Consider the following 19,049-nt stretch of genomic DNA (forward strand, 5'->3'; position numbering starts at 1 on the left):
AACAAAAGGAAAATATTTTCCTCCCCAAAAATGGCACAATTGTTATTTTTTTAGAACATTTTTTCTTAAAATTTTCTATTAGCACAAACAAACACACCTTAAGAATCATCACAGTATCTACTTCTACCACGACGACATAAAAGGAATTACAGTTTCTTAATTAGCTTCTGCTTTCAAACCAATCGAAATTGACAGCCAGAAGTGCTTGTTCTACGCCTGTTGAGGGTGTAAGCAGCAGTGCCTTTAAATTTTTTAGAAAAATTAAAGGATTTCATAAACAAGGCTACATTATCAAAAAATAAAATCTGTAAAATTTATGCTTAAACAATCATATGATTTTGCATCTTCTTGAGAGAAGATGGAAATGGGATCTGTTGTACTATGGAAATCAAGGCATCGATGCTCCCATTATATGCGATAATGGCGACTCTCCATGTTATAGATTGACGCGAACGCATCACTCTAACTGAAGGAATCGAGAACTGACTTCTACTAATGGGTTGTTGCTCTCAGTTCATTAAGATGCTTTGAAGAGGACTAATCGACTGGTTATTTGTTGCACGAGGTGACTAGTTACAGTTTGTGTCGACTGGTTATCTGAGTCCTGAGGGAAACTGATCAAATACGTTCTGAGCTTTCAGGAAACGTGGAAATGGCAAATCGGTAAAAGTTTACGCACAGTTAATTGAGATACTAAACAGCATTAATGGATTTCTTGGATCTTCTGTAATGAGGACTCTGACTGCAATAGATAGAGGAGTAAGAAAGCTTTGGGGGACTTGAACCCCAGCTTTTGAACTGTGTGGACTGGAAGAAATAAGACAGAAGAGAAGCAAAGATCTCCAATCACAGTTATGGATAAAAGGACCCTAGATGCCCATAAAGAAGACGACTCCACTGACTTCCAACAGTCGAGGCTCTTTCGTCTTTGTGATTCCTTTCTGCAGTTCCTTGCTGAAGAAAATCGAACTTAGCTATAGTTTTCTTTATCCACTTGAAAGATATATTTCACCATTAATGAGGTTGGCAATTGCATGGAACCTTCAAACCTGCATCAATGAATTAGAGGCAAATGACGCTGGCATTTCCAGGAAGAGTGATTTGTTCCCCTTCTAAGCTCTCGGCCTCTGAAGAAATCACTGGTGCGTAAAGTTATTCCCAACTGGGACAAAATTGCTTTAGTAGGAAAGGTATGGTGGAGCACCCAGCACGGCTTTCTTCATCTTCTCTGTGTCTTAGGTGGAGCACGTTTGATTCCAACATGATGATGCCCGCCATTATCCACTTGAAGGCTGATAATGCGAGGCCAGTGCGAGCATTCTGCATTGGTCGACTTTGGGGCGCAGAAGCCATGCGGCCCCTTCTCCGTCCCTACCCCTTAACAGTTCTTATCTGAATTGAACGAATCAGCTGGTTTCTTGTTCTCAGAGCTCATTTTCCTCAGTGTCAGAAGCACCATCTATCTTCTCGGAGAGGACCTTCTGTCAACTACCGAGGGAGGATTTCGAGGTCTTCGAGTGCCCTAAGGAGCCTCTCAAGGATAATAAGTGTGTCAAAGACAAAAAGAGTCAAGAAAGTGAAAGAGGAACTTTTCAAATAAAGGCGCATGCGCCATGGATCCACGCAGCTTTTTGTTCACAAAAGGAAGAAGACGAAACATGTGTACACAAAGAAGGCTTCCATTTAACGCTTTACCTCTCTCCCTCTCCCTGTACACAGACCGACGTTAAAAACCTGCAGATGGTAATTAGTGCAGCAGACGCAGAAACCAACGTGAAGTTCAGACCAAAAGAGGCCTACAATGACTTCAGCCGATCCTGCAGTGGCATTGGCCAGATTCCTCTTTGGGTTAATGATGGTCGCGTTCGAGTGTTTGAAACGGAAGGCGGTTTAGGACCGGTGCTTCCTGTGTATAATCAGCTTTCCCTTCTGTTATTGTCAACTATTAATCAATTGGTGGGTCACACGCGTCATGTACAGACGACCAAATCAGTCTCGACATGACGTTTTTCTTATCTGTTATTGCACTGGAACACACTGGACCAGTTGAGTTCAACCAGTGCCCGCCCCGTGTTCGTCTCATATTGTTTAAAAAACTCGGAAAAACCCTAAAATCTGATTGCCCAGGTCTGGTTTTGTGGTTCCCTCCCAATTTTCGGCACCAACAAGGGTTCCCCTCCCCTGGTGCCAAAACCACCCTCTCCTTACCTTACAAGAGGGGTAGGAGGACTGTGCCCCATCTCCTCTTTCCATATTCATGACAATTAGAAGGGAGGGATACCCTTCCCCAGCCAATCAGTCCTACTCTTCTCCCTTTCTTATTTGGTATGCAGGCAGTCCTCTCTCACTAGAGAAGAGAGAGGAGCTATCATCATGCTTCCAATGTTGTAGCTCTAGTGGCACCCAACACACAGGTTGATAAATCTTGAAGAGGGTCGGCCATGAAGTACCGAAAAGCGAGAGGTCTTTACTAAAGAGAGATAAGAGGTGTTGTAGGAATTCTCAACCCATTAGAGTAACTTCAACCACTCCTTTGGTTTGTCACCCACAAAGCTGGCCGCACAAATAAGTCTCTAAGCAATGATCAATAACTTCAATTTGCCAATTGATTTGAGAGTGATAGGCTATGCTCATTTTTAAGATTATGCATTACAAATAGAAGAGTTTCTTATAAAGGGAGCTTAGAAAAAAAGAGTTACATATAGAAATAATAGACCTAGACATACCATGATATTTGGCCACATTATGAATGAAGGCCTTAGCCACTTGACGTGTGGAAAAAACGATGAGCAAGAGCACAAAACTGGGCATATTTGCTTCATCGATCATCCACCACTAAGATAACAATCTTGCCATAAAATAGTGGCAACCCTTCTATGGAATCCACGAAGATGTCTTCCTAGAGATGCTCAAGAATAGGTAGTGATTGCATGAGACCAACAAGAGAAATACTAGTATCATATTGAATTCATTGTAGACATATCTCAAATATTGGGAGATAAGGTATTATCAATTTAGTCAGGAGCTTAATCTATACTATAATCTATCTATCTCTCTCTCTCTCTTGTATATTTCTTGGGAGAAATTTGGTGACATAGAGAAGTAAGAAGCCACTAGTAGTGGCTAGGTTGAGTGCGAAATTAGCATAGTATAGGGTTATGGCGTTTATCGCATGTGAGAAGATATGAGTTGAATCTTTGATCACAAAGTTTGGTTTTCCATTTATTAAGCAAATGGTCATGGCTTGTGACAACAAAACAATGAAAAACTTGATGTTTTATTAGTGGATAAAAACACATTGAAGTTGATTATCATTTCATATGTGAAGTTATCATTAATTAGATGAAAGATTACAACTCCTTTGGTCATACCTGATAATCAACTCGGAGATTTCTTCGCCAGGCTCTTTGTAGGACCAGTTTTTCCTCTTTATGTAATAAGTTAGGAATGTTTGATGTATTCTCCCTAGCTTTAAGAGGAGCGTAGGAAAATATGGGTTTATTCTATTTAAGCTGAAAGTTATTTATTCTAGTTTTAATATCTTGCTGGTAATCTCCCCTAGATAATATATGAGTATATATAAAAAGGGAGGATCTATAATGGCATCCTCACTATGATCCTCATAGGTTTTTCCCTTCCATTCTTCTTCTCTCCTTTCTTTCATGCTCTCCAACTGTAATTACTCTTCTTTCTCTAGAAAATACGTGGAGCATAGGAGCATATAAGACGAGAACAGGAATGTCCATCAACTGTTGTTAAAATGCCATGAGGTAGCAAGCAACTTTTACTCCGAAGGATCAAACAACATTTTGGCATAGAAAAGGTAATATCTCTCCTCATATTCGATTCTTGTGGAAGGTGGCCATCTTTTTCATAAAAACTGACTGGTTCATCCAAATTTCTCTCTGAACTTCACAATCAAATCAGCATGGACACCAATGAAAAGAGCAGAAGATCGACTCATCTGGAGAATCATTGACAGCAAAGGCAATCTCGCCCGGATCAAATGGGTAGGGTTCCTGAGCATAATGCGGATACAATTACTCAATAAAGGAAAGTTGAAAGGAAAAGAAAAGGGAGGAACTTTGTTATAATTCAGAAATGGGAAGGTTGGGTTGAGTCTTTTCTTATCATGGAAGACGCTTTTTGTCTCTGTACTGTGCCAAATATTACAAAAAGATAAGCCTGTCCGTCCATTATGCAAGCTGACCTGAAAAGGCTTTTGCTTTCTTTCTCTTCATCCACCGGAAAAATGGTAAAATACTGAGGTACGTGAATGTTCAGAGAATAAAGTCAAAGTTAGACGCTAGGAGTAGGGTGGTTTCTAACCGAGCGGGCTCTAGTTTGGCTCGGTGCTGGCTCGGTTCGATTCATTATTTCTCGAGCTCGAGCCGAGCTTGATTTCCGAAATCGGATTGTTTAAATTAATGAGCCAAGCTCGACCGAAGTCAGGTTCGGTTCGTCAGGTCACGAGGCGGCTCGAGGTGAGTCGGGATCGGGAGCGACGGGGGAGGGGGGGGGGGGGGGGATTTTTTCCTCCCCTCATCACCGTCGAGCCCCTTCCGTTGGCTATTGTCGCCGCCTCTATCGCCATCGACAACCGCCTCTATGTCCGTTTGTTCGATTTCTTCCTCTCCTCGCCGACGCTTTTGTTTTCGATACTGCCGCTTCCGTCACCGTCGCCGCCGCCACTGCCATTGCAGTCGTCATCCCCAACGACAGGTCCTCCCCTGCGCCGTAACCCCTTTCCCTCCGCGTTGTCTCGATGGAAAACCAAAACCAGTAAGTTCAGGGGAGAAATTAGGGGAGAAATAATCTCCCCCCTCCCCCGCGCGAAGATGATTTCACATGTGCGAGATCATAAAGTAACAAAAAAAAAAAAATCCTTAAACTCTCCTTCCTCATAGCTCTTGAACAAATTAAAAATACATTTTATAGAAATAAGTTTCAATGAACTATTAGTATATCATGTTTTTGTAAATATTTTTCTAATTAAAAATTCTTATTAAAAAATCATATAATTTTCTAAGTAAGATTTTCCTGCCAAGATGGGGTAGAAAACTGTATAGAAAATTTTCTAATAAGTATTTAACAGTTGATGTTGTAATACTTTTAGCATGATGCAATTTTGTGTTTGACATTTTATTTGATTAAAAATGTATCGATAAGTATAATAATATATTAGATTGATTATCAGTTTTTATTTATTTCCCTAGAAGAGGCAATAAGAGGTCTATTTAACTTTCTAAGAAAAATTTAAAATATTTCTTATAATTTTCTAATAAGTCACTAATAGCAATAAGATTTTATTTAAAGGATTTATAGTTTGTACTTGGGTGATTGTAAATTGATATTGATATTTCATTTAATTTTGTTGTGTTTGATTATTGTATGGAGTTTATTCATAATGTTATGCAATGTATGGAGTGTTTAGATTATTTTATGGAGTGTATAAATAATTTTATGGAGTGTTTATGGAATGTATGGACAATTTTATGGAGTATTTATGGAGTGTTTATGCATGTATTATGTATATAGATTATGTTCAATTTTAAGTAGAGGTCATGCCAAATTTTATATAAGTATTATATACATAGATTATGCTCAATTTTAAGTAGAAGTCATGCCCAATCTTATACATGTATTATATATATATATATATATATAGGTTATGCCCAATTTTATGTAAATTTTATACAAAATTCTCTCTCTCTCTCTATATATAGATATATATTTTATTTTATTTTGAAATTTTTTAAATGTATGTTGAAGCTCAAGCTCTATAACAATTTTAGGCTCGAGACGAGGTTCAGCTTGAAGCTCGACTCGAACATAGGCAGGTTCGGGCTCGGCTCGGCTCCATGCCACCCCTAGCTACGAGTATTATAGAGATGATTGATGGCAGTGGTGGCAGGGGACATTATTAAGTAGCTTTTTGTATATATATATAGAATATATACTATACGGGGCTTGATCAGGTATGAAATGGCTATCTTACGAACTATACAAAAATTAAATCCGGATCGTCTAATATTCATCAACGGTGGAGGTGAAAGGTTGCTCCCCTTTCTCCCAACTCCCCCCTCTTTCTCTCTCTTCTCATTTCTCGCTCGGCCCATTCCCATCCACATACGTTGTTCCCGTCGCCTAAGCCCCGCAGCCTTGCCTTGGCTCATTCACTTCTGCCAAGCCTTGCCATCATCCAATCTCCTCTTCCTCACCATCACCACTTATTCCCTGTAGTGCCTGATCCTTTCTTCGTTCTTTGATTATGTCTTTCCTCTTCCACCAAAGCTTATGTCAGAGTCTCCATCGCCATCTCCGGTGATGCCGTTACCATTTGGTTGCCATTCTATTGCAAGGTATGAACCAAGCTTAATCAAACTTGCACCTTATCAATTTTTTTTTTTTTTTTGCAAAGATTTGTTAGAGAATAGGAAGATTATTTGGCTATTGCTTTGTCTGCTTAAATCTTGATTATTTTCTCAAGTGCATTTTTTTTTTTTTACATTTTGAATATTTCATTTATTCTTATTGGGACCAGTAGGAAATTGATGTTCCTTATAGATGATATTGTACATCACCCATAATCACTTGTCTTTGGAGTATGATTGAATGTTGAACGAGCAATTAGAAGTTCTTGTGATCATTTGTGTGTGTTGAGCTTCAATAATCTCCATTGCTCACGTTTTTACAGTGACTCGTGAATGATCAAAGCTTCAACTTCTTAATTTGTTTAATTTTTATATTTTTATATTATTGGTTCTTACCATTAATTTAGTGATGGGACCCTTTTTTCTTTCTTTGCTATTTTGTTCCTTGACTATATTATCCAAGAACTTGACATGGAGGGAGTGAAAGCTCTGAGAATGAGAGCTAGGTAGACATTGGTTGGTTTTTGTATATTTAAAACTGATCAAACCGTAAGAACAACCTAAACACCACAAAGAGAAGGATTTCGGAAAATAAAATGGACTTCCTAGAAAGTCCATTTAGGTGATCCACAATGCATAAAACATTTTTAGGGTATTGTGATAAGTAACGGAGATGCATAATTAATGTATTTATCTCAAATGTGTTTCTCTATAGTTGAATCCTATCCTTCCTCCTACGTTTTGTTTATTTATTGGATAATCCATGATTTTGGTCATGGAAGAGTGAGTCATTAAAGATTTTGTGAGGCACCAATTTAATTGGAGAATCTGGGTTCCATTTTGAGTTATTTTTACATTTGGTTTCAGTCATAATGTTTTCCTTTGCACATCATTGTATTGAGACCCTTTATAATGTTTTATATTTGCAGATAAAGTTCATTGTGGGTGGCGTGTGGAGGGTTGACCTACTGCAATCCATTGTACATGCTAATGGCTATGAGAATAATTTTCTCATCGTCTTTTAAATTTTGTAGTAGACACTACTACTGACAAAGGAATTTAGTCAACTTCTCAGTGAGATTAATCATGAGACTATTGAACTTTGATATTTATGTTGTAAAAAACAATTGATAGAAAATTCACAAACAGGTTACAAAAAATCAAAACAAGTACTTTTAGAAAGCAAAGGTGAGTCAAGTGATACAAATGTGGCTGATGATATTGCAGGCCCTAGGGATGAGTATGTAGGCCTTGAGGTGGTTGTGTGTATATAGACTAGTTGTTTTGTTTCCATTTTATTGAGAAGACTTTGTGGCCTAATGGTATGACACCGGGCAATTGAAGATTTGGGTTCAAATCCCAATAGAGTCACATTACTCTTATTATGTACTAAACTCTCTACTTTTCTTGGTCAACCATTTGTTGATATTTTTTTGATCTTTTAGCCATAATTTTTTTTTTTACTAATTGTTTCTTGTATTTCCATTGTTCAACCTCCAAAGCGAAGTTATTTACAAGGATTTTGACATAGATGACTTCTAAAGACTAGTGAGAATTTATCTATCTCATTGATTTTTGCTTTTTATAGCTTCGTGAGAATTTGGAATAGTGGCTACATCTAAATGAATTGGTTCAATGCAACAAGGCATATTGGGTGAAGAATGATAACAAGTATGACAATTTTGAGAGTATTACTCCCACATCATTTCAAAGTGAGATTTTCGAAAGCCTGATACAAATATAGAAGTTGGCAATTAAGAGAAATGTCTGAGAACTGATTAGTTGTTGTTCAATGTGTTATTGTCCTAAGTGTGTTCATTAAAAAAACGTATATTGCATAACTTTGTTTACTATGGTACAAAAATTTGTTTTGTCAGTGCAAGGTAGTCCAAGATGGAAGATTCTATAGATGATGACATCTTGGTTTTGAAGGCTACCTCTTCTACCAACATAGCAAAATATTAATTTTTAAAAACAATGAAAAGTTGTGTAATCATATTCTTCTTCCTGAATCAATCATTATCATTATTCTTATTCTTGGCATATATACAAGTTAAATTTGTTTGGATCAGTCCAATTAGTGCATTTGTTTGAAACTCTTTGAATCAAGTCCAAAGATACATCTGAAATGACAAGTTTTGAAATTCTAATGCTCAAATTATATATGAAATTACAGTGCTCAAATTACATCTATTTAAACCACATAAGGGTATTACATCGAAAACTACAAAAACACATTTTTATGTTATAATTCATAGCTAAAGAGAATTTAGTAGTACGCACGATAAAGAATAATGTGCTTCAAAACTTGACAGATTTTTTATCCACGAAACTTCTAATAACTAACCCTATGTTCTTCAACATCTATGAATCAATTTGTGCAAAACATCATCTATCTAAAAGATCAATGTATGCCCGCCATACTCATACTTTGAAATATCAATTTGTGTAGAATTTCCCTTGAAGCAGCTCACAATTTTTTGAATTTTGCAAAATAATTACAGCTAATATTAACTTTTCTGATTCATGTATCACCATGCCAAAAAATATAAGCTTAAAATCCCCAAATAACCATTCAAATAAGAATAACTTAAAAACTCGCTATTGTTTACATTTGTTGTTGAAGTTTGAGATTCATGCAAGGGATGCCCCTCTATTGCTATAGATGTTTCATTTTTAAAAAAAATAAAGAGACGAAACAAACCTATTGAACAAGTACATAAGAATACAAAATAAATTATTGCAAACATAACTAAATAAGTAATTAATTACTTTTTCTTCAACTTAGGACAACTTTGTTTATCATGGTGTGCTAGCTCATTGCAACCATGACACAACCTTTTGATTCGAGAAGCCTCTTCTATTCCCTTCTCTTTACCTCCCTTCAATCTCTTACCACAACCTTTTGTTTTCGAAATCTCAGGAGGATAGAATGAATGATTACCTTTACTTTTCTCCTTCCCAAATTCATTTTCCACTAGTTCAGGTAATTGGAACTCCAGTAACTGCTAGTGAAGGTTAACTATTTTTTCTTTTGCGAAAACATATACTTCATTAGAATAATTTATTATATGCAAGCAATCTGTCCAAATAAGTCCCAACTCGCTGTTTCTATTAGGTGTTAAGGGCACTACTTCACCCTAAAATTCACAACTACTATGATCCGAACTAACAGTTATAATTTGTTTCCATCTCTTCGTGATGTAATGCTTAGGAAGTTAATCAATATAGTCATTTCTTAAAGCGATAAGAATGTGCCTACAAGGGATACCTTCCGATAAGTTGATCATATCACTTTATTAAAAATGATATTATGAGTGAGAGATTTCAAGTCCATCTGTTAGATCTGCAGGCCACCTCAATATTCCTTCACCAAGGTTTTCAAGAAAAGAGAATTTTAATCTTTTCTTAATAAGCTAGGGCTTACTTGTGGGTAATTTCGTATATTAGGCCTTCTCTCTCTTGGGGTACTTATCTCATTATGTGTTATTTTATGCATATAGTATACATAGAAAGAGGCGTGCTTGTAATTTTCACAACTGACACTTCAGTGATTATATGAAAGAGAGATGAGGGAATAGAACCTGACCCTTAATCAAGCTGTCTTCTTTCTTGCAGCAGCTCTCAATTATTTCCCAAGCTTCCTTTTCTCTCTCTTATTTCAGAAACATAGACTAACATTCTTCTTGGATAACTAAATATATGCAAGAATATAGTGTTCGTCATTTGTTGACCAGAGTAGATAGAAACACCAGAGTTGCCTGCTGGACAGTTTGGACCTTCAACATTTTCTTGGAAATGCTCCTCCAACTTGATCTATATAAATCTTAAAAGCCTTATACTTCAGTAAGGAGAGAAGAATGTGGTCCAGATGCACATATACATTCACAATCAATGGTTACTTGGAAACACTTTTACTGATGAATAATGAACGAATACAACAATTGACTGCAAAGTCTCTTTACGGTATATGTTTGTCATCTATATGATACAGATTTAATAGATGATTTGGCACATAACCTTCATCCTTTAGGATGATAGTGAGTCTACATAAAGTCTCAGAGATCTTGTGCCAATTTGGGTGTTTCTTGTTATTGGCAACGAATTCATGGATCACACTGTCGACTTCAATGGAGGTGCAGCCAGGCATCTTTTCTAGTCTTCTCTCTCTCATCCCATTTCGCATCTTTGCAACTTCATCCCAACGCCCATTCAGAGCATAAATATTTGATAGGATCGCATAATATCCTCCATCTCCTGGTGATAATTTTAAAAGACGTTTGCCCACATGTTCCCCTTCATGGATATCCCCATGGATAATGCAAGCATGCAGCAAAGACCCCCAAACAACAACGTTAGGTTCCATAGGCATACTCTTGACAAGCTGTTTAGCCTCTTCTATGAGACCTGCACGACCAAGAACATCAACCATACAACCATAATGTTCAATCTTTGGAACAATTCTATATTTTTTCTTCATTCGATAAAAGTGCCGCTGGCCCTCTTCCACCAATCCTATATGACTACAAGCACTTAAAACACCAACGAAGGTTATGTCATTAGGTTGGATGTGTTCTTGTTCCATCTGAGTGAAAAGCTGCAGTGCCTGATGCCCATAGCCATGCATGGCGAGCCCACATATGATAGCATTCCAAGATAAGACATTTCTCTGTGCCATAGAGTAGAACACCTGGAGGGCTATGTCTATGCACCCAGACTTTGCATACATATCAACAAGAGCAGTGCCCAACACAACGTCATGCCTAAGTTTGTTCTTATCCACATAAGCATGAATCCACTTGCCCATGTCTAAAGCCCCAATATGAGAGCAGGCCAAGAGCACGCTCACCATAGTGATACCATCTGGCCGAAATCCTACATGCAACATTTTTTGAAAGAGTTCTATCGCCTCTGTGGCCCTTCTGCTTTGAGCATAGCCAGCTATCATAGCACTCCAAGACAGCAAATCTCGTTCAGGCATCCCGTCAAACATTGACCGCGCAGTCTCCAGAAGACCCCACTTAGAATACCCAGTAATAGCAGCATTCCAAGAAGCCACATTTCTCTCTGGAATCATGCTGAACAATTTCTCTGCAGTCTCAATCTCACCACAGTTAAAACTTCCAGCCAACATCGTATTCCAAGTTACAACGTTCTTGCAAGAAACTTCATCGAACAACAGAAGTCCAGACCCTAAATCCCCACATTTGCAGTATAATTGAATAAGTGCGGTACGGATGAATATATCAAACTGAAACCCGGCTTTTAAAATCTTCCCGTGAACAGTTCTTCCTTCCGAGTTAGCGGGAATTAAGGAATACGCCTTAAGAATGAAAATAAATGTGAACTTGTTGGGATTAATGCCTTCTGACCTCATACGGTTGTAGAATTCGATTGCCTTTTCTGGGAATTTGATCTCAACGTAGCCTCTAATCATCGTAGTCCATGTATACGCATTCGGAAAGTCGATTGTGGTGAATATGATCAGAGAGTAGCCCATGTTTCTGGCAGAGACTGCACAATATTCGAGCATCTTGGTTGCAAGGTAGGTGTTTGTGAATTCGCCGCTGCGAAGAAGTTGACCATGGATTGCTTGGAATGCTTTGAAACATTTGCAGCACTGTAGCAGGGACAGTGTTGGATGATCTGAGCGATCGAATTTGGAGAGAGTAGAAAAGAGTTGGCTGGAGAATAAAGAGCGTTGACACAGAGATGGCCTCCGCATTGGCCATCAGGGAGCGTAAACAACCGCGCAAACTATGAACATGTTTATCATGAAGTTGCAATAAAGGTTATTATGTAATGACTGAGGGTTACTTTCGTAATTTCGTCATGGTTCTGTAGCCTACAGCTTCTACTATAGAAAAACCTCCGCTGCAAGGATTTTACTTCTCTTGCTTCATCTGCACAAGAAAGGCAAGGCTCTTCGCCTTACGCGGTCGAGAAGCTATAGACCGGTGAAAAAATGGTGAGTCTCTTCTACAGTATTCTATTTCTGCATTCCACCTTCCTTATTCCATCAATTCTTCTTGGTAAACTTTCTATAGATCTTTTTAATCTGGTTATCTCCATTCCAACGGGCAAATGAATCTTTATCCTTTCTCCTTTTCAATGTTTTTCCTGGAAATATCGAATCTTCTTATGTTTCTGAGTTCCCAATAGAATGTTTATGTGTTTTACACTCTGTCACGGATATAGCTCGTGTGTGCGGACGAAGTAGTATAGCTTCATGTAAGCTTTCTGTATCCCCATTTATTTGCATTCGGATGATTATGGAGTGGTATTGTCCTTCGTGCCGGTTAAACCGTTTTATCTTTCTTAATCAGATGAAAGAATCCTTGTTTACTTAATTCGAACAGCTTACTAATTTTTAAGCATTGAAACCATTTCAAGCGCTATAGCCAGGCTAATTACTTGTGTTTACAAATTATATTAGGTCGTTAATGATCGAGAAGCAATTGTATTTGCTTTCTTGATTTTCACAATGATCTCAAGTTCTCTATGTTATGGTTCAACTTTTGCTATGCGTCATTCTTTTTGTTTTGAATTGATACTGCTTGGTGATAAGTTGATACCTATGTATGATCATTATTGTTTGTGGAGGTTGCATACTCTTTAAGGGCTTAAATGGACGTACAGTTGACCACTTTCTTTTATATTAAGAATTTCATAGTTACATAAGTTTTATTTTTTTCTCATTTAGCTCCTTTTAACGGAAGCACATATAAATCAGCTGAGAGGTTTGTCTTTCCGGTGATGGTAGTCATCCCTGTGAATCATCGGGGAGCTCTGTCTCAAGCTTGTTTTTTCGCATCCACGAATGAAACATTACAGAGGTATGGGGGGTTAAAAGGTGAAGGCTTGAATGTGGGTAATTTCGGTGATTAATCATGTAGTAATTTGAAAATGTGGGGTATGCAAGTAATTATTGCCATAGTTCAAGAATATGTAGGCAATTAACTCTACTAGGTATTAAATGTTGTGGATCAACGAGGAGTATAAAAAGGTTGGAATTGTGAGGAAAGATTTGGAAAAGCTAAAGGCCAGAAAATGAACTAGCATATGATTGACCAAATGGAGGAAAGGGTTTCATCTAGTTGTCTCGGACATGGCTGGAACAAGGTGTCAATCTGATAATCACTGTTGCTGTTGTTTTTAAGTGTTTGTGCAAATTTTTTCTAGATTCCTGTTATTGTGCCTTTTGTGTTGTTTGATTTTTTGCGAAAATGATGGTTTTATGCTGTATTACATATATATTTTAAGCTTGATGAGTCTTACGCAGTTGAAAGAACAGACCTAGTTTCTTCTTCATGCAATTTTCTTGCCTCACATATTTCTTTTTGAATATATATTAGGATGACTAAGTTGCCTGTGACACTCCATACGAGAGTACCACATATTCTATTCCAAAAATGCCAGTTGCTTGTTTTTCTTTTTGTATGTGTTATGATTGTGTTTCTCTTCTTTCAGGCAAGAGGGTTGAAGAAACATTTAAAGGGGCTCAATGCCCCAAAGCATTGGATGCTTGACAAGCTTGGCGGTGCATTTGTACGTATAATATTTAAATACCTGGTGATGTTCTACATGGTGGATGTGCTAAACGCTCACTGACAGTTTGTTTTTAAATCCTTTCTTTATAGGCCCCCAAGCCATCATCTGGCCCACACAAGTCGAGAGAATGCTTGCCGTTGATCCTTATTCTAAGAAATAAGTTGAAGTATGCCCTTACCTACCGTGAGGTAATATCAATCATGATGCAAGGGCATATTTTGGTCGATGGTAAGGTCAGGACTGACAAGACCTATCCTGCTGGTTTCATGGGTATGTGTTTTGATATTTTACTTTGTCTAACTCTTGTAGCTATTTTAAGTTTTTAGATTTGAGTTCCTAGCATTATCCTTTCAATAGTTTTTGGTGTCTGACTACTGGTTCTCTGTTTTTTGTTTAGATGTGGTGTCAATTCCAAAAACAAATGAAAACTTTCGACTCCTTTATGACACTAAGGGTCGTTTCCGTCTCCACACTGTTAAGGATGAGGAGGCTAAGGTCCTAGTTGGTCTCCCCACCATTTCCCTTGAATTTATTTGAGCTCTAATAGCTGCTTTTCAGGTGATGACAAATGTGCTATTTGTTTTCTGCCAGTTTAAACTATGCAAGGTTCGGTCTGTTCAATTTGGGCAAAAGGGTATCCCTTACCTCAACACCTGATGGACGCACAATCCGCTATCCAGATCCACTTATTCGAGCTAATGACACCATCAAACTTGACCTTGAAACCAACAAAATTGTTGACTTCATCAAGTTTGATGTGGGCAATGTCGTCATGGTGACTGGTGGTAGAAACAGGGGCCGTGTAGGCATCATCAAGAGCAGGGAGAAGCATAAGGGAAGTTTTGAAACCATCCATGTGGAGGATGCCACTGGCCATGCATTTGCAACACGTTTGGGAAATGTTTTCACCCTTGGTAAGGGATCAAAGCCATGGGTTTCACTGCCCAAGGGCAAGGGCATTAAGCTGTCCATCATTGAAGAGGCCCGGAAGCGCCTTGCTGCTCAGGCTGCCACCGCCTAAGAATGGATGACTTGAGGTTGGTCGCACCAGGATATTATTGTAGATCTTTTTAGACTTCATTTTTTCTTACCAGCTCATTTTACTTTCAAGTATTCAAGGAGAGGAAGTGATTGATCCATTGCGGTATTGGATTCTGTGGTGTCCTGCAATTTAGTTAAAAATGAGAAATTTTCATTATAGCAAATTTTAGATCTACAGCCAAAGACTGGATGAATCTTCAATCTCGTTGAAGGGTAGCTTTCCAAGCGGTGTTCCATATGTTTGTAGCCACCCTGCTTCATTTTTTACTCTGAAAAATGCAGTCGGTGCAGTATTTGAGAAATTGCCAAAATTCTGTCCCCAAGCAGCTCGGTTCGTTGAAAGTTTAATTTACAGGGCAACATGCAGGCGGTCTAAGTTGTAATATAGTTTGCCGGTAGAGAGCAACGGAAATGTACAACGCTTACTTTGTAGTTGGACATGGTAGAGTAGGAGAAGGCCCCCAAAAGTATGGGAGGAGGGTTTGTAAGTTTTTCCAATAGAATTTTATTTTCTCTCTCCATTTCATACATTTATATCTGTATTTATATACAAAAAAATTACAGTTAATTTTTCTCGGGTAGCTTGGATCATATCAACATCTGATGGTATGGAGGACTTCTGTGTTTTTACGGATATGGAAGACAATCGGATGGAGGAAGAAGTCCTCCTTTGGAAGATCTCACAATAATAATCCCTTTCGAGTTGGTGGGTCTATATCTTTGATGCCCAATTTGTTAAGTGAGTTGTAGAAGTTTTTGTTGCATATTGCTTTTGTAAGTATGTTTACCAATTGGTCTTAAGATTTAACAAATGAAAATTGAATTATTTTTGTTTTAAGGTTTTGCTTGATGAAGTTTCGATCTATTTCCACATGTTTAATCTGATCATGCTTAACCGGATTATATGAAATATCAATAGTCACCTTGTTGTCGTAGAATAAGTCTATCTCATAGCTTGAGTTAAAGTCAATTTCGGTTAATAATCTCTGAAGCCAGAGAAACTCTTAAAGACCTTTAACCATCCCACGAAACTCAGTTTTAGTACTTGATAAGGCTACCACCTTTTGTTTTTTATTTCTCCAGGTAATTAGTTTCTCTCCAACAAACGTAAAATAACTTGAAGTAGATCTTTTATCTAAAATATTCCTTGGCCGCATCTATATAACCTTCCACCCTTAGGTGATGGTTTTTTTAGAACATGAGTGTCCTGTCCCAAGGGAGGACTTTAGGTATCGATGAATTTAATTCACAACATTCTTATGATTTTCACTTGAATAATGCATGAATTGGCTTACTACACTTACTGCATAGGTGATGTTAGGTCATGTATGAGAGAGATAAATAAGTTTTCCAACCAACTTTTGGTATCTTCCTTTGTTTGTTGGTACTTGGTCTGGGTATTTTCCAAAATTGTGATTTGGGATTACTAAGGTATCTGTAGGCTTACACTCTAGTAATTCAACTTCTAATAATAAATCTCAGATATATTTTAGTTAAGAAATGAATAAACCTTGCTTGGATTTAGTAATTTCGATTCCCAAAAAATATTTGAGTCCTCCCAGATTTTTCATCTCAAATTCTATTGCCAATTGTTCTTGAAGTCTTGCTATTTCTTCTGGATCATCTCCTGTAATGATCATATCGTCTATATACACTATCAAAGATGTTACTTTACCCCGTCAATGTTTTAAGAATAGCATATGATCTAAGTTACTTTGTTTAAAACAATATTACAGCATTACCAAACTAATCTCCCAAATTGTGCTCTAGGGGATTGCTTCAAGCCATATAAATTTTGTTGGAGCTTGCACACCATCCTTGCTTCAAAATTTTTCATATATCTTGGAGGAACATCCTTATAGATTTCTTCTTGAAGATCTCCATAGAGAAGTATTTTGAATATCAAACTGGTGTAGTGTCCAATCAAGAGTAACTGCAAGAGATAGCAAAACTCTAATAATATTCAATTTAGCCACAAGTGAGAATGTCTATTGATAATCTAAGTCATATGTCTGTGTATATCCTTTTGCTATTAACCTTGCCTTGTACTTGTCAACTGCTCCATCGAATTTGTACTTGATGGAGAATACCCATTTACACCCTAATGTTCTTTTACCTTCAGGTGGAGGAACAAGATTCCAAGTTTCATTTTTCATTAATGCCTCCATTTATTCCTTCATGGCTTGAACACACCTAGAGTCTTTCAGAGCATTATCATTATCAACACTTGTGCGAACATGGAGTGAGGAGAGTTTATTTACAAACTTTTTGAGGGGTTCAAACAGTTCTTTTGTAGACACATAATTGGTAATAGGATATTTCAATCTTTGTTCCTTCACTTCAGGGGAATATTTGTTCAGTGGTTTGCACTGATTGAGCGTGACAGGTAATTCATAGCCAACAAGAGTAATTACATTATTTAAATTTTAACATGTGACAGGAGTATTTACCTCAATGATATTCTCAGGTAATTTTGAGTATGGTTCGAATCCGGTCCGATCTGGGTCATTGGGTTGACTCGACTTTGGTCCGGTGGGTCTAGGTTGCTGGGCTTCGAAATTAAACCCCCCAAAAGTTAGGAAGTGGGATTTAATCTTGAACTGTCATCGTTTCTGTTTTCAAACGCCTAGCCAATACAACCCAAAAGACCGGTCTGTTAAATGTGGAAAACCAAGTACCTAACCCATGTGGACCAGGGGCAGATGAAACCTAACCTAGGTGGACTGGAACCACCTAGCTCTGACACCCACCGTTCCCGTTCTCTACAGCTTCCGCCGGGATTCAAACGCTGAACGTGGTGCCCAACTCTGATACCATGTCAAACGCTTAGTCAATACAACCCAAAAGACTGGTTTGTTAAGTGCGAAAAACCAAGTACCTAACCCATTTGGACTAGGGGCGGACGAAACCTAATCCAAGTGGACCGAAACCACCTAGTTCTCAAACCTGTAACGTTGGCTTCTGAACAATACGGGACGGGAGGGTTTCCAATAAGAGACCAGGGTCTGTCATCTCCAGAACGGCGTTCCGTACGTTGGAGGCTCGACCAGAGTTGTTGCACAAGTAGCGGTCTTGGTCTCTAGTCAAGGCTTGGCTGCGTCGGATGACTCTCTATTTTTTGTTGCTTTCAAAGAAGATGACCCCCCACGACGGGATCTTTCAAAAAAATATGGTCAATCGAGGAAAAGAGACAGGGAATTTCTCTAGCAGTCATCGTTGAACGGAAATTTCTCCCTGCATTGTCGTTGATATCTGGTTATTCCTGCTCTGATACCATATAAGTTTTTCCGATAAAATTTTATTTCCTCTACCGATTTTATACATTTACATTTGTATTTATATACAAAAAATTGCAGTTAATTTTTCTTTGGTATCTCGGATCATATCCGTGTATGATGTTATAAAAGACTTCTTCTTTTGTTTTTATGGATCTAGAAGACAGCTCGATAGAGAAAGAAGTCCTCCGGAAGCTTTCATGCCAAGAGGGCTTCCCACCCCTTCTCTATGCAATAAACATAACGAGAGAAAGGGGGCCAAGGAAAACTCTCTCTCACCCACCACTTGTTCTCTATGTGATAGCTAAGCATGTATTTTTAAAATATTTTAATAAAATGAATTTGTTTAAAGATAACAAAAGGGTGGTTTTATAATTATACTTGATATTTATCACAAATTTACAGGTCATAATTGTACATGAAAATTTTATTACGAGGCTAAAATCTAAAATGCCTCATCTGATCTGCAGTGTTTGGAAATACCTGAGTAAGAGGGTAGTATTCTAAAATTACTAAACATATTCAAATAAATCACTTTATTTTGATGCGATGAAACAAATATTCCCTTACTGCCAAGAAATTAAGACCTATTTAAAACAAAGAAAATTTTCATGAGATTTTCGATGCCATTAACATCTCCAGGAAGATTCGTCTCAAGAAATTTGGTTGGTTGTCACTTCAGGTTTTTTATGTTCGAATCTGTAGGATGTCGTTTCTTTAAACAGTCTCAAAAACGGATTTACGAGGAAGTTCTCCGCATTTTTACAAGCTCTTAATTTTCTTCGGTGGAGACTCCCCCGGATTCTGA

At 37.8% G+C, this 19,049-nt stretch overlaps 1 protein-coding gene and 1 pseudogene across 1 annotated transcript; one reads left to right on the forward strand and one right to left on the reverse strand.

The window, feature by feature from the left end:
* Positions 1–10,335: 10,335 nt before the first annotated feature.
* Positions 10,336–11,874, reverse strand: LOC137955109 (pentatricopeptide repeat-containing protein At1g08070, chloroplastic-like). The gene has a single exon (XM_068801981.1). It carries the CDS (start codon positions 11,872–11,874, stop codon positions 10,336–10,338), a length of 1,539 nt encoding a protein of 512 aa, XP_068658082.1.
* Positions 11,875–12,279: 405 nt separating this feature from the next.
* Positions 12,280–15,191, forward strand: LOC137956398 (small ribosomal subunit protein eS4x-like; annotated as a pseudogene).
* The last annotated feature ends 3,858 nt before the right edge of the window (positions 15,192–19,049 follow it).

The sequence above is a fragment of the Aristolochia californica genome, unplaced genomic scaffold, assembly GCF_029961685.1.
Source record: "Aristolochia californica isolate CCGP_79_NKW_82.1479 unplaced genomic scaffold, dmAriCali1.0.hap1 SCAF_2, whole genome shotgun sequence".
Taxonomy (NCBI): Eukaryota; Viridiplantae; Streptophyta; class Magnoliopsida; order Piperales; family Aristolochiaceae; genus Aristolochia; species Aristolochia californica.